We start from the raw sequence: 17,076 nt of genomic DNA on the forward strand, positions 1-17,076 counted from the left end.
AGACACCTTATGCATGTTCAAATTGTCATGGATGATTTTTACCACAGACCCTACACTGATCTTGACATCTTGTGCTAACTGGCGAACAGTTATACGTCGGTCTGCCAAAATGGCAGTCTCCACTTGATGGATAGTGTCCTCATCAATGGCTGAATGGGGGCGACCAGGAATGGCAGCTGTTTCCACAGATGTCCGACCACACTTGAACTGGCGATGCCAGTGTTTAACAACGTCATATAATGGGGCATCTTCCCCATAAGTTGCTTTCATTTCATCGAAAGTTTCTTTTGGTGTGCGACCTTTCAAATATAAAAACCTAATCACTACTCGGTATTCTACTGGCTCCATTGTCACACCCTACTCGATCATAACACCTGTAAAAATGGTAAGATTATTAGGTCGGTGCTGCAAATTCAGACATAACCCATAGATACATGTATCATTACACATGTGAAATTTCAACCAAATGTGATAACCCTAAGTGGTTTAGGGGAAATCTTTAATGAACACGCCTCGGACAATACTGTTCCAAGCAGTCTTAAACTCACTCACTTTAGCATCTGGTAATGTATCCACTTTAGCATTACTCAGGGGGCTAGTCTGGTACAGTCATGAGCAAGCAATGCTATAAGATGTAGACTGCCGTTAAGGGCATGCAAATCATCAGTTGAAGCAAGTATGCTGCCACTACTTGACACTTATACCCTGCAAGGGGTGTTCAGTTGTCTGAGCTGCCAAATTGCCCTGTGAGGAGTTGCCTTCCTTTAGCCATGCATTGATTTGCTGGTCATCAGTTTGAATCCCGGAGTAACTCGCCTTAAGATCCTTGGTTTGCCAGCACTGTACGTACCTGTGCTGTACGTACCTGTGGTTTCACATTAAACATTGATGACTTTTGTGTTATTCTCCAATACTACGCTGACACAATGTGATATACTTTCCAGAGAGGCATTAAACCCATGCATGATTAGCCAGCCGGACACTGATTAGGAATGTATGCTGCTCAAAAGAAGTTAAAGAGCACCTGATTCATTCATGTTCCTATAGTTAATCATGGCTGACAGATTAACTATAGCAATATGAAAGAATCGGGTATACTTAAATTTCTTTTGAGTAGTATATGTCACATATGCTGTGGTGGGGTCATTTAGTTCTCCTGTATCTCCTGCTGTGTTGCCTGGAGACACAGCTGTCATGCATAGCCACTAAATACAGTAATTGACTGTCAGGATTTCCTTGTCTGCATCAGTAGTAATGAGTGCACAAATTCAAATATTAGCATTTACATTTTTGCTTTAGGCCAGATCAGTTTTGTTATTTTTGTTTTGTGTATTTTCTCCAGATGATGGATGAAAAGAGGCTGGAGGAAATAGGAAGCACATATAATGTTAGAATTGATTTGAGTTTCATTTCCCCAAATGGGGCGGTCGGGTAGCCTAGTGGTTAAAGCGTTCGCTCGTCATGCAGAAGACCCGGGTTCGATTCCTTACATGGGCACAATGTGTGAAGCCCATTTCTGGTGTCCCCTGCCATGATATTGCTGGAATATTGCTAAAAGCAGCATAAAATCATACTCACTCACTCACTCACTCACTCACTCACTCACTCACTCACTCACTCACTCACTCACTCACTCACTCACTCACTCACTCACCCACCCACCCACTCACTCACTCACTCACTCACTCACCCACCCACTCACCCACCCACTCACTCACTCACCCAAATACTATTTAAATAAATCATTGAACAATAACACAAGCAGCATTTTCTTCTTATCATTTCTTTTACTATTGAAATATTTAGTAGATTTTTTATGTAAATCAAACAAAATAATTTGGTCCATCCAAATAAATAAATGTAAAATGTTAATATTTGGCTCCGGGGCATGGTGATGTTCATCTCTACTGATGCTGGTGAGGATGCCTAGCAGGCATATACTGAATGTAGTGGCTGTAACAGCTGAGGCCCAGACACAGCACGATTCCTGGAGCCTGTACAAGGTTCCGCTCCACAGCCCTCATGACATACAACACGTTACATGATCTTGCCATGGGGTAGAAACATGGGGGGGACTAGTGGACAGTGTTAACCATTGCACTTCTATCTGTACACAAGTTGATGAAGGTGTTAGTGTCTGTGTGGCTACACTTCAGCGGAAATGTTAAGGAGGTTTAGACTAACATCTAGTCTCGGAAATGAACATATCTTACAGAAAAAAAACAGTTGTTAAATTATCTTAATACAAATATAATATAATATAATAAAAACGATCCCCAAGACTCTCAATTTTCAGATTCCTGATACTGCAGTAATCTAGACTTGCCAAACATCATAGATTTGCATGGGCTGTATTGGATATTCAGTAAACTTCGGTTATAACGAACTCAAGGGGACTACTAATTTTAGTTCGTTATAACCGTAGTTCGTAATAAGCATATATACAGCATAACTACAGCAAATAGTCAGGACCAAAAAAGTAAGTTTGTTATATCCGTCAGTTCGTTATAAGCGTGTTCGTTGTAACCGTAGTTTACTGTATTTGGTTCAGGGTCAGTATGACAGACTAAGAGGAGGCTTGTAGAAGTGTGTTAGATTGAGATTGACCTGGGGGACACATATATATTGTCTGGACTGTTCTGTCATTGCTTTCTCCTTGGACTGACACTGAAACTGAGCATCCGCCCTCCCTCCCATTTATTCAGTAATTTATGGGGGTGGTCAGGTAGCCTAGTGGTTAAAGCATCCGCTCGTCACTGCGAAGACCCGGGTTCAATTTCCGACATGGGTACTATGTGTGAAGCCCATTTCTGGTGTCCCCCGGCGTGATATTGCTGGAATATTGCTAAAAGCGGCGTAAAACCATACTCACTCACTCAATGTAATTTTAGTATATTCTCTGTCTTCTCTATGCAAGGGGGCCTCAAATGGGCGGGTGAACTGCCAGTTTGTGAAATGCCTTCACCTTATATTAAGTCTGCTTATTAATTATTAGCAGCGTCACCCATACAATTTCTTTTTATGTCCTTTCCAAACTTCTGTTAGCCCATCAAAGAATTATTGCAAAGGTGGCTAATTTAAAAAAAGAAATCAGCTGGAGCCAAAAAAACAAAAATAAAACAAAATACATTAAAATCTATTTTTTAACGCCCAATTGTTCCTACTTTGATGGATGAAAAAAAGGAAAAGATCCAACTATACAAATGAAAGTAACAATTAAGATCATTAACGTTTTGATCAAATGCGTTGTGTGTCATCTCTGCTACTGCAAACAACTGCAAGAACACAACAAACAATGATAATTGTTCTCTTTGTACATTGACCCTACCTTGTCACAACAAACAATGATAATTGTTCTCTTTGTACATTGACCCTACCTTGTCACAACAAACAATGATAATTGTTCTCTTTGTACATTGACCCTACCTTGTCACAACAAACAATGATAATTGTTCTCTTTGTACATTGACCCTACCTTGTCACAACAAACAATGATAATTGTTCTCTTTGTACATTGACCCTACCTTGTCACAACAAACAATGATAATTGTTCTCTTTGTACATTGACCCTACCTTGTCTAAACATGTCAGCATGTATACTCATTGCCAAAAGAAACGCAAACCACTGAAACATATTGAGAAGTATGTTCTTTGAGAAGAGATGTTTCCAATGTGTACCACTTAGTGACAAAACTGACAATCAGTCAAGTGTCACCACAGAGTGTCTTTATTCTTATCAAGATATGCTGCACATGATTTTCAAACTTTACTTAAGGATTGGTGTTGTATTTGTTGATGTTCATCAGCTGATGAAGACCCTGCCTCGCAAATTCCATGATGCGCGAAACGCTTCATTGTAAATTTGCTCACGTGAGGCAGGTTCTTCATCAGATGATGAATGTCGACAAATACAACTTCAATCCTTATATTGACAGATAAATAAATCATATCAAAACAATGCATTAAACATCAAACTTTAATTATCTAAAACGAACTATATCAATGCGGAGAGTCATGACGTCATCCGTCCCAAACATTCCATTTGGAGTGACATCCCTTGGTTTTGCAAACGGTAGAAAATGGCGGCTGTGGCAATGTCATTCACTTGAAATAAAAGTTGCACCCAGTAAAGTTAGAGTTGGAAAGAAATCCAGACCCGGCTGATGCTGAAAATGGATTGCTATTAACGTTCTGTGAACTTTGGATGTGTGTTTGAGTCATACTACAGCTGCTGATAACAGGGATTATCACGGCGCGGTTGGATTTCCCGGAGCAATACACGACTGGAATGATGCAGCTGACACTTTGTTGTATTACTCGGCCATTAACCCTTTGACTGCTGTATCGTTGGAAACTTTGACCAAGGTAGCCTATGGGGATTTTGGGTTAGAACTGGTCCCCAGTTACATGCACTTGTCATTGCAGTTGACCAACACGAGTGGGATGGCCATTTGTTGCGTGTCATCATGCCCTTATGGCACTGAGACATGGTGAGGTTGCCTAGTGGTTATATAGCGTTCGCTCGCCACGCCGAAGACCGGGGTTCGATTCCCCACATGGGTACAATGGTTGAAGTCTTAATCAGTAGAGATGAGTGTCAGAACACAAAGGCAAATATTAGCATTTACATTTTTGTTTTAGGCCAGATCAGTTTTGTTTTTTGTTTTGTGGATTTTCTGGAGATGATGCCCTCTCTAGTTGATTGACCACTGTCAATATACACTATACCTGCACGAGACAAATGGTGCATCTCGAGTCATGGAACTATGAAGTCACATGTGATCGGTTCATGAGTGTTAGCTCACGCAACATAACAGTACGTTCGTTTGTGCATTGAACCAATCTAATGTCTCTTCAATATGAGTAAGTCTTATTAACCACCATGTACGGTATTCTCGTTTCCTTTGAACGATGTGTATGTGTATATTAGCTCTGATCACTTACTCAGCATTCAGCTGATGAAGAGGCAAGAAGTAGCCCTGAAGTGTTGTTACATAGGATGAAGCAGTTATTATCCACAATACAGTGCCATGTATTCACATCTATATGCATCATCTTCCTAACTTAGGATTTAGCCAACAAAACTTAATTGTGAAATGTTGACATCCTCAAAGACATTGTTTTCACTCTTTTGCTTGATATTTGGCCTTCATTGATTTGTCCAATATCATTACGTTCTCGGTGAAAGACACTTGTGCTGAATTAGACAACTAGCCCATAATCGGATTGCTGTGATTATTGTTAGGTGTGCTCCAGGAACGGGATTCCTCTCTACTTACTGTCACTCTCAAGTAAGTCCAGATGTTGACGCCCTAGGGATGGTACCACTGCTGTCACATGTAGGGACAGATAACTGATTGGAAGTGACACATACGTGTGATGTGATCATTTAGTGAGATGTAAGGTCCATCTGGTGTCGGGGGGGGGACGGTCGGGTAGCCTAAAGCGTTCGCTCGTCATGTTGAAGACCCGTATTCGAATCCGGACATGGGCACAATGTCTGAAGCCCATTTCTGGTGTCCACCACCTTGATATTGCTGGAATATTGCTAAAAGCGGCATAAAACCATACTCACTCACTCACTCCCATCTGTTGTGTCCAGTGAAGCGCCAGGGTCAGTCTTAGTGGGGGGTAAATGGAGATTATTATATGAGCATCTGTATCATACTTAAATAACTAAAGAGTGTCAGAATTCTTGAAGTTCCCAAATGAGAGAAAGGGTAATACACAATTTCTTACACGAGTTTGTTGTAATCAGTATGACACACATGCGAGTGTAATATTATCTTTATTACTCATTATTTCTTATTCCTTTTGGGTCTCCTGTAGAAATTGCGCCGATCACGACCGGCCTCTTTTGTTGAAGCCACAATTGTCAAATTACGTCAGCTATGACGTTTCTATTGAGACGTCATTCCGACCTACGATTCGGATGACAACAATGCCATCCAGATGACCTCAACAATACACTGGTGTGCGTGGAGTGATATTTGTACTAGTGCACGTACAATTTTTCTAAACTCGGTTAGTTCTAACCCCATGGATAATGAACAGTGTGAGGAGGGCTTCATACAGATTCCCTCTCGTTGACTATGGAGCAACATTGTAAATGCATTGGAATATTAACAACCCTTTTTGGTTTTCAGGTATTAACATATTTAGGGTCTTTTTCTGTCTATTTGTTATACAAGTACTTTTTATCTTCTATTCTTACGTAATTTTTGGACCCGTGAAGATCCGGGGCAGAATAGTCTTCAGCAACCCATGCTTGCCGTAAAAGACGACTATGCTTGTCGTAAGAGGCAACTAACGGGATCGGGTGGTCAGGCTCGCTGACTTAGTTGATACCAATTGCGTAGATCAATGCTCATGATGTCAATCACTGGATTGTCTGGTCCAGACTCAATTATGTACAGACCACATATTATAACTGGAATATTGCTGAGTGCAGCGTTAAACAACAAACAAACAAACAAATTTTATATTTTTTTACTATAAGTAATTACTCCTCTATTCCTTTATGTTTTGTAATAGCGGTCTATACACCCATTTTTTAAACTGTTTACAAAAAATAAAAAAGTTCAGCGTAAGAGGCGACTAACGGGATCGTGTGGTCAGGCTTGCGGACTTGGTTGATGCATGTCATCGATCCCAATTGCGTGGATTGATGCTCATGATATCAATCACTGGATTGTCTGGTCCAGACTTGATTATTTACTGATCCACCGTCAAATAGCTGGAATATTGCTGACAATATGACAATACAGTATGTTAAGGCTTGACATGTATGCCCCAACGTGTACTGTACATTAAGGCTTGATGAGTTGCCTGTATATGGATCTGTGTCCCTCCATGTGATTTGGCGGCGTAATACGTAAACTTGTACTGTGTGAAAAGTCGTACTAAAATACGCTATTTGAAGGGGGCGTGGCCTAAATGCAAATGTCCGATTGGGATTTTAAATTTTCCAGACCCCTGTTTGGCGCATAGGTTGCAGCAAACCACTTAGTCAATGTCAAGGTCACATAGCCCTTTGTCTGGTTGATAGTATTCCTAGACACTAAAGTTTATTTGTTGCCACTAATAACAAATGGCGTGATTCATGACATTACTGCATAGAGGATGCCATGTGACTCCATGCAAGTGAATATATATATGTTTGTTCTTCTTGTTTTCAACAGCTATGTGCGTGAGGCGGGCGGCGTGTGCATCGCAGATGAAGTCCAGTGTGGACTGGGGCGGAACGGAGAACACTTGTGGGCGTTCCAGTCACATGGTTGGTCTCGTCTCCTGTCATTAATTGTTGACCTGTCTGCTCCAAGATTTATCTAGACCTGCTTCGAGGCGTATATTCGCCCTAAGTCTGCAACAAATGTCAATAAAAAAACATTCCCATACTCTTACTATTCCACTAATGTTATCACTTTGCAGAGGTCACTTTTCTTTCACTGATAACAGGACCAGTACTGGTATTTGCTTTTTCATTTAGCTATGTCATTACATTAAATGCAAAGTTTCAGCAGAGATGCAAAGAAGCAAAATGATAATTTTTCCCAGTTTGACTGCAAGGATACTTAGTTTCAAATCCAGGATACGCCCTGTCTGCTGGGCAGTTTGTGTGCAAGGAGTCGAGAGATGGAAATATTGTTTAAATCTGCAGTCGGCAACATCCAAGCTGCAGCATGGCAGGCTGCCAAGTGATGCATCAGAGCTGCATCTTTTTCTGTCTTTTGGTTGACACAGATGTGATCCTGTCACCACCTACTGCGTCCTGCTTGGTGAAGTCTTGTCCAATGAAGGACATAGTTTACCAGCCTCACCTGCTCTGGAGCTCAGATTCAAGACTGCCGCGACAAAACACCTTAGTAAAACAATTACCTTCGCCAAGTTGTTAGATGATTAAGCCTGGTAGTACTCATACATGAATATGTTATAAACAAAACAGTTGAATTTGATTGAGATTTGACAACTTCGGTTAGTTTTCCACATCATCCTTCTAGCTAGATAGTTTGGTCGGCGTGTCAGTGGTTGCCTGACAATACTACAATATATACTCACTTCTATTCACATTTGGTCGGGTAGCCTAGTGGTTAAAGCGTTCGCTCGTCATGCAGAAGACCCGGGTTCGGTTCCTGACATGGGCACAATGTGTGAAGCCCATTTCTGGTGTCCCCCGCCGTGATAATGCTAGAATATTGCTAAAAGTGGCGTGAAACCAAACTCACTCACTCACTCACTCACTCACTCACTCACTCACTCACTCACTCACTCACTCACTCTATTCACATTTATTTTGGTAGGGGGATATGTGTGGATCAGTTATTTATCGCCATGCAATTCGCTGTACAGAGTTGCTTCTCTTGAACATGCCAGAACAAACCTATGATTGTGGGTTCGAATCCCGGTTCGCCCCGATTATGTTTGTAGGTTTGCTATATGGACGTGCATCACTTGGGCTCTCTTCCCACATCAAGCTGACACTCTGTAACTGGGATACTGTTCCAAGCTTTGTTAAACCAAACTCATTCTGATTGGGTATGACAGGGACGTTGGTTGTGTTCATTGTCTAACGCCACACTCAGCAATATTTCAACTGTATAATGGCGGTCTGTATGTAATTGAGTCAGTACCAGATGATCCAGTGATAGATATTATGAGCAACAACCCAGTATATGATGGCACACTGTCAATCAAGTCACCGAGTCTGAGAGACCAGTGAAGAACCAGGCTAGAATAGGTCTTCAGCAACCCATGCTTGCTGTAAAAGGTGACTATGCTTGTTGTAAGAAGCGACTCACAGGATTGGGTGGTCAGGCTCGCTTTCTTGGTCGATGCATGTCATCGTATCCCAATTGCATGGATCGCTCATGATGTCAATCACTGGATTTTCTGGTCCAGACTCGATTATGTACAGACTGCCGTTATATAGCTGGAATATTGCTGAGTTCGGCGTTAAACATCAAACAAACACCGAGTCTGAACATCCGATTTAATAAGTCACCTCTTATGACCAGCACAGGTTGCTGGGGACAATCCGAACCCAGAGAACAGCTGAAGGTTGCACTGGTAAATGTTATATTTTGTTTTCTTCTGATCCTCAGATGTAGTTCCTGACATTGTAACCATCGGCAAGCCTGTGGGCAATGGCCACCCCATGTCAGTCGTCGTCACCTCTAAAGAAATTGCCGATAGTCTTGGAGATTTCAGTTCCACAGTAAGTGTTGCTTGGATGAGTGGTGTACTCATGTGACGCAATGTTTTAGTTCAAGGGGTAGGGCTTGTTGTGTGTGAGGGTTTAGGGGGAGGAGGTTGGGGGTTGGGAAGGAGGGAAGGAGGGTAGCATGTACATGTGTGTTTCAACATTACCAAGATACTGTAGGAGTCCAGGTGCCATATTCGAAGCGGGAACCAATCTCATTAAAATCAGACCTCAGTTCTCGCTACCGCTAAACAAAGATCTGAGGACATCCCATTAGGGGTCACGTCAGAACGACCTTTCATCCGACCAATCAGAGCATCGCTTACCAGATTATGAAAGTGACAGTCGGAATGTGATTTCTGATGATGCAGCCTCGAAAACTTTAACTCCGAACGATAGTTACGGGTTTAATGTCTGTATCCATACAATCTAGACCATCTATTAGCCATTCCAGAATGTTCTTTTGTTCAGGTTTCAAATTTGTAATCGAGAATTTGTCAAAATATGTTTCGAAGCGTAGTCGCCAATTTGAAATTAGTGCCGTAAAGCACGAGAAAGCTGCCTTCTGATTGGTCATTCCATTGGTCGGTCAAAGTTTGCGCAAGGTCGGTCTGACATGACCCGTAATGGGATGTCCTCAGATCTTTGTTTAGCGGTAGCGAGAACTAAGATCTGATTTTAATGAGATTGAGCGGGAACTGGAAGCCCATACATAGTTATTCTGGTGATCACTGTGTAAGGGACATAGTGTGAGAAAGCACCTGCAGTTGAATTTGACTTTTCATGTCAGTGTGTTGGTTTATGTTTACAATTTGTAGCTAAACAAGTTTGGGTTTTGACAGTTCGGGGGTAACCCTGTCTGTTTATGTTGACAGTTCGGGGATAACCCTGTCTGTTTATGTTGACAGTTCGGGGGTAACCCTGTCCGTTTATGTTGACAGTTCGGGGGTAACCCTGTCTGTTTATGTTGACAGTTCGGGGGTAACACTGTCTGTTTATGTTGACAGTTCGGGGATAACCCTGTTTGTTTATGTTGACAGTTCGGGGGTAACCCTGTCCGTTTATGTTGACAGTTCGGGGGTAACCCTGTCCGTTTATGTTGACAGTTCGGGGATAACCCTGTCTGTTTATGTTTACAGCTAGGGGGTAACCCTGTCCGTTTATGTTTACAGCTAGGGGATAACCCTGTCCGTTTATGTTGACAGTTCGGGGGTAACCCTGTCTGTTTATGTTGACAGTTCGGGGGTAACCCTGTCTGTTTATGTTGACAGTTCAGGGGTAACCCTGTCTGTTTATGTTGACAGCTCGTGGGTAACCCTGTCTGTTTATGTTGACAGTTCGGGGGTAACCCTGTCTGTTTGTGTTGACAGTTCAGGGATAACCCTGTCTGTTTATGTTGATAGTATTGGGGTAACCCTGTCTGTTTATGTTGATAGTTTTTGGTTAACCCTGTCTGTTTATGTTGATAGTTTTGGGATAACCCTGTCTGTTTATGTTGATAGTATTGGGGTAACCCTGCCGTTAACAGTTTTTGGGTAACCCTGTCTGTTTACAGTTTTGGGGTAACCCTGTCTGTTTACAGTTTTGGGGTAACCCTGTCTGCTTATGTTGACAACTCGGGGGTAACCCTGTCTGTTTATGTTGATAGTTTTGGGGTAACCCTGTCTGTTTATGTTGATAGTTTTGGGATAACCCTGTCTGTTTACAGTTTGGTGGTAATCCTGTGGCTTGTGCCACTGGAATGGCCGTCCTAGATGTCATACAGAATGAGAAACTGATTTCCAGTGCACAGTCTGTGGGGAAGTGCCTGCTGGAAGGGTTCTCGGCCATCTTGCCCAATCACCCTATGATGGGCTGTGTCAGGTAAATCTTGGAACCACTTGCTTGTACAGGTCATGTTAAATATAAACTGACAGATCTCAAGCTGGCATCATGTTATGTCAGTGCTTGCAATGTATTCAGCCTTGATTAAACCAACACTTAACTAGGTGTCATTGGAAATATCGCTTGTTGTGGCCTAGCCCAGAGTCTTAGGAGGTTGAGGGACATGGTTGACATAAAGTATGAATGATCAAATCAGCAAACCATAGCCGGCCAAGTACCTTAACAACAGTTTGGTTAACTGATTGAAAGAAATATCACCTTTGAGATTTAGTGGGTAATTTGAGTAAGTGAAAAGTCAGACTTTCATCTCATTGACCAAATACTCTTTAATAGGTGTTTGTGTTTTCTGTTCTTAGTTATCACTGTACAGGTGTTAGTGATTAGCGTACAGGGTTTGTGATTAGTGTACAGGGTTAGTTATAAGTGTACAAGGTAAGTGATTAGTGTACAGGGTTTGTGATTAGTGTACAGGTGTCAGTGATGAGTGTACAGGTGTTAGTGATGAGTGTACAGGTGTTAGTGATTAGTGTACAGGTGTTAGTGATGAGTGTACAGGTGTTAGTGATGAGTGTACAGGGTTAGTGATTAGTGTACAGGTGTTAGTGATGAGTGTACAGGTGTTAGTGATGAGTGTACAGGTGTTAGTGATGAGTGTACAGGTGTTAGTGATTAGTGTACAGGTGTTAGTGATGAGTGTACAGGTGTTAGTGTTTAGTGTACAGGTGTTAGTGATGAGTGTACAGGTGTTAGTTATTAATAAAGAATGTTCGGGATGATTGGTGTTTGTTGTTAAACGCTACACTCAGCATATTCCAGCTATATGACGGCAGTCTGCAAATGATTGAGTCTGGACCAGACAATCCAATGATTGATAACATATACATCGAGCCAAGCAATTGGGATACAATGACATGCATCAACCAAGTCAGCAAGCCTGACCACCTGGTCCCATTAATTACCTCTTACGACAAGCATTGGTTGTTGAAGACCTATGCTACCCCGGATATTCAAGGGTTGATTAGCGTAGGGGGTTTGATTACTTTACTGTGTGTTTGTTGTACAGAGGGATGGGGATGCTGGTTGGTGTGGAGATCGTCATGGACAAGGAGAGCAGGAAGCCGGCCAAGGAGGCAGCAGAGATTCTTGCATACCAGTAAGTGGGGACAGTTATCGAGATTCTCACATACCAGTAAGTGGGGCCGGTTATCGAGATTCTCACATACCAGTAAGTGGGGTCGGTTATCGAGATTCTCCCATACCAGTAAGTGGGGCCGGTTATCGAGATTCTCACATACCAGTAAGTGGGGCGGGTTATCAAGATTCTCACATACCAGTAAGTGGGGCCTGTTATCGAGATTCTCACATACCAGTAAGTGGGGCCGGTTATCGAGATCCTCACATACCAGTAATTGGGGCCAGTTATCGAGATTCTCCCATACCAGTAAGTGGGGCCGGTTATCGAGATTCTCACATACCAGTAAGTGGGGCGGGTTATCAAGATTCTCACATACCAGTAAGTGGGGCCTGTTATCGAGATTCTCACATACCAGTAAGTGGGGCCGGTTATCGAGATCCTCACATACCAGTAAGTGGGGCCTGTTATCAAGATTCTCACATACCAGTAAGTGGGGCCTGTTATCGAGATTCTCACATACCAGTAAGTGGGGCCGGTTATCGAGATCCTCACATACCAGTAAGTGGGGCCGGTTATCGAGATCCTCACATACCAGTAAGTGGGGCCAGTTACCGAGATTCTCACATACCAGTAAGTGGGGCCTGTTATCGAGATCCTCACATACCAGTAAGTGGGGCCTGTTATCAAGATTCTCACATACCAGTAAGTGGGGCCTGTTATCGAGATTCTCACATACCAGTAAGTGGGGCCGGTTATCGAGATCCTCACATACCAGTAAGTGGGGCCTGTTATCAAGATTCTCACATACCAGTAAGTGGGGCCTGTTATCGAGATTCTCACATACCAGTAAGTGGGGCCGGTTATCGAGATCCTCACATACCAGTAAGTGGGGACGGTTATCGAGATCCTCACATACCAGTAAGTGGGGCCGGTTATCGAGATTCTCACATACCAGTAAGTGGGGCCAGTTATCGAGATTCTCACATACCAGTAAGTGGGGCCAGTTATCGAGATTCTCACATACCAGTAAGTGGGGACGGTTATCGAGATCCTCACATACCAGTAAGTGGGGCCAGTTATCGAGATTCTCCCATACCAGTAAGTGGGGCCGGTTATCGAGATCCTCACATACCAGTAAGTGGGGCCTGTTATCAAGATTCTCACATACCAGTAAGTGGGGCCTGTTATCGAGATTCTCACATACCAGTAAGTGGGGCCGGTTATCGAGATCCTCACATACCAGTAAGTGGGGACGGTTATCGAGATCCTCACATACCAGTAAGTGGGGCCAGTTATCGAGATTCTCACATACCAGTAAGTGGGGCCAGTTATCGAGATTCTCACATACCAGTAAGTGGGGCCAGTTATCGAGATTCTCACATACCAGTAAGTGGGGCCGGTTATCGAGATCCTCACATACCAGTAAGTGGGGCCAGTTATCAAGATTCTCACATACCAGTAAGTGGGGCCAGTTATCGAGATTCTCACATACCAGTAAGTGGGGCCTGTTATCGAGATTCTCACATACCAGTAAGTGGGGCCAGTTATCAAGATTCTCACATACCAGTAAGTGGGGCCAGTTATCGAGATTCTCACATACCAGTAAGTGGGGCCGGTTATCAAGATTCACACATACAAGTGAGTGGGGACAGTTTTCCAGTAAGTTGAATTTGTATCCACGTATTTGTATCCGATCTCTGTTTAACTGAATATTGATGTTTCTGTTACCCAGGATGAAAGAAAAGAGGATTCTGATGGCAAACGACGGTGAGGACCAGAATGTGATGGTGTTGATGCCGCCGATGTGTTTCACATGTGACAATGCCAGACAAGTGATACAGGCCTTTGACAAGGTGTTACGAGATATAGAGACTGGCGCTGTCAGTGTGGGACTCACCCATGGGGGAGACAACTTCACAAGTGCCCCTCCATTGGATGTGCCTTTACAAGTGTTATCAGAGACCCACGAACTGTCAGACGAGGATGACAGTGATGATCCGGCCTTGAAGAGGCCCCGATACGAAGAGATGGACTGAAGTTGGAATTTAATCAGTGAAAATATCAAATATTATTTTAATGATTATTTTTTTAAATACCATGGAGAAATTTTTACAAAATGGTCAAAAAGGGCCAGTATATTGATTACAGAATAAGATTTTCTGTATGAAGTGTCAAAATATTCCGTGCCATAAGATGTGGCAGAACATAAGACAACCGTCACTGTCATGATTTGGGTGTCAGGGACATTGTGAAGACGAAGTGGTTTAGGGCCTGCTTTAATAAGGTTGTGGTGCTGACAATAGTGAAGGTGAGCACATAAAATCCAAGTTGGTCTGTTAAAACACATACTGTATTCGACGTAATAAGGGCCCCGCTCTAATAAGTGCCCACGGCGATATTTGTTAATATATTGGCTAGTGAACAATCCCAATTAGCACCCCTTCCGATTGATCAATGTGCACAAGACTTATTTATTCGTGTATAATACGCACTCATGTGTTATATGCACCCTCAATTATGGGCAGTATCGTATATGTCGTATACAAACATTTTCAATTTATCTATTTATCAATTTATCTATACCATTCTAATAAGAGTCCCCTATTTCCATTTTGAGAGCGCCCTGGAGGCGTATTACGTCGAATATGGTAATGGGTTTTTTTTAAACTGGAAACCATGATTGGTATGTAATATCTCAAGCTTCACAAGATGAATTGGTGATAGATTAAGGCAGTCTAGCAGTCTGGGGGAGGTGAATTGATAAATAGGGTACGGGTGGGCCAGTCGTCTAAGGCGCCACAATTCGCTGTGCAGTTGTGCATCTTTGGCACGCCAGAAACCTATGATTGTGGGTTTGAAGCCCGGTTCGCCTCGATTATGTTTCTAGGTTTGTCAGCACCAAACCCGTGCTCGTAGGTTTCACCGAAGTGGTAAACGTCTAAGACCTGCATCATTTAGGGCTTTCCTTCAACATGAAGCTGATAGCCATGTTAATCTGAAATAAAGTTCAAGGTGGCATTTAACACAACTCACTCACACACTTGGGCATGACAGAAACCTACGATCATGGGTTTGAATCCCAGTTCGCATATATTATGTTTCTAGGTTTATCCGCACCATACCCGTGCTCATGGGTTTCACCAAAGTGGGAAACGTCTAAGACCCGCTGCATCATTTCGGGCTTTCCTCCCACATCATAATTGGACAACTGTTCAAAGTAGCATTAAACACAACTCGCCCACTTTCTCACTCTTCATAAAATTTTGTTCACACTCAAGGCAAAAGTCTAAACAGGACTTCATCGTCAATAATTGTTTTTATCTGTTGGTACCATTTGATTATAATAGGCAATTACATATTGTGTGTACTTTTGGGAAATTTAAACTTCGAAGTACCTCTTTTTATCGTTTATTGAAAACATAAGATCCTGCTCATCTGGAAAGTACCTGATATGTTGCCAGTTATTTGTGTTGCGTTGAATTATTCATTGGTTTAATGAATAATTGAACATTGAAATCAATACTTCACAAGGAATAGTATTTTTGCTAATGATCAATAGTGGATATTCATGATTGAACATCGCATCATTATTGAGTAAGTAATCAATCATTGATTTGTAATCACAGCTGACAATGGAAATTTCTTTAATTGATATATGATAAATGCATGAACATTTGTACACAAGACAGCCAAGTACGACAGCATTTTGGGCAATCAAAACTTTGTCCAATGGTGACTGTGGCTTGGTGGGGGGCAGGGGTGCACGGGTGGCCAAGTCGTCAAAGGCGCTGTGATTTGCTGTGCAGAGTTGCGTCCCACGGCACGCCAGAATCCTATGATTGTGGATTCGAATCCCTGTTCGCCCTGATTATGTTTCTAGGTTTGTCAGCACCATGCCCGTGCGCGTGGGTTTCACCGAAGTGGTAAACATCTGAGACCTGCATTACCTCGGGCTTTCCTCCCACATTAAGCTGACACGCCGTGATATAACTGGAATAATGTTTAAAGTGGCGTTAAACCCATCTCACTCACTCATAAATGGCAAGAAAGGACAACTAGTTATCTACAAGTGATACGGCAGTACATGAATGTCAAATTATTATTATTATGATTATTATTATTATTACATGATATCTTGTTCCAATTAGTTGCTGTTGCTTTGTTGTGTAGAGTGACTGAGTGAGTTTATTTCAGTAAAGAGGCCACCGGCCCATTATACAATGTGGATACAGTGGATTACATCAAATGCAGGCCCCAGATAATATAAGGGGTATACATAGTGAAACAATTGAATTATATGATAAATCTCTGATGATAATAATTGTTTTACATGAAAAGCCCAACATTCAATACCTTTATCCGCCAAGGACACTTGATACTCATAAACATGTTTCAAAATAGGATTATCAGTTTGAAATATCAATCTAGTCCAATATTTAATAATTTTCATATATTGGTTTACTTTAAGTGAATAACGACTTATCTTATATCCAACAATATTAGGTGTACTCCGTCTTAAATGTAAAAGCTGTTTACAGAAATTGTCATGGAATGTATTAATATCAGGTGAAGGATGAACCCCCCAGACTTCACTGCCATACAACAAGATTGGTAGAAGCTTGACATCAAATAAATGAGTCAAACCGTGTAAAGGTAACTTATGAAAATCAATCATGTTTGTTTTTAGTAACTGCAAAACTTTGTTTGCCTGGAGTGTTAAAGTCTTCTTAGTATTAAACCATGAACCAGAGCTTGAAAAATGTACACCTAAATATTTATACACTGAAACAATTTCAAGCGGACCTGTATTTAGAGAAAAAAATTCATATTTCTTTAATCGACCACCTTTTAAAAAGAC

At 42.0% G+C, this 17,076-nt stretch overlaps 1 protein-coding gene across 1 annotated transcript in view; it reads left to right on the forward strand.

Annotated features, from left to right (window-relative positions):
- Positions 1-16,697, forward strand: part of LOC139469450 (5-phosphohydroxy-L-lysine phospho-lyase-like) — a 71,552-nt gene extending 54,855 nt beyond the window's left edge. The window contains exons 9-13 of the mRNA XM_071251628.1: positions 7,182-7,276; positions 9,102-9,214; positions 10,908-11,062; positions 12,147-12,236; positions 13,951-16,697. Coding sequence (XP_071107729.1) covers positions 7,182-7,276; positions 9,102-9,214; positions 10,908-11,062; positions 12,147-12,236; positions 13,951-14,254 — 757 coding nt within the window. The 3' untranslated portion in view covers positions 14,255-16,697. The remainder of the gene's footprint in view (positions 1-7,181; positions 7,277-9,101; positions 9,215-10,907; positions 11,063-12,146; positions 12,237-13,950) is intronic.
- The last annotated feature ends 379 nt before the right edge of the window (positions 16,698-17,076 follow it).

The sequence above is a fragment of the Haliotis cracherodii genome, unplaced genomic scaffold (assembly GCF_022045235.1).
Source record: "Haliotis cracherodii isolate W230 unplaced genomic scaffold, xgHalCrac1.p SCAF_2, whole genome shotgun sequence".
Classification (NCBI taxonomy): Eukaryota; Metazoa; Mollusca; class Gastropoda; order Lepetellida; family Haliotidae; genus Haliotis; species Haliotis cracherodii.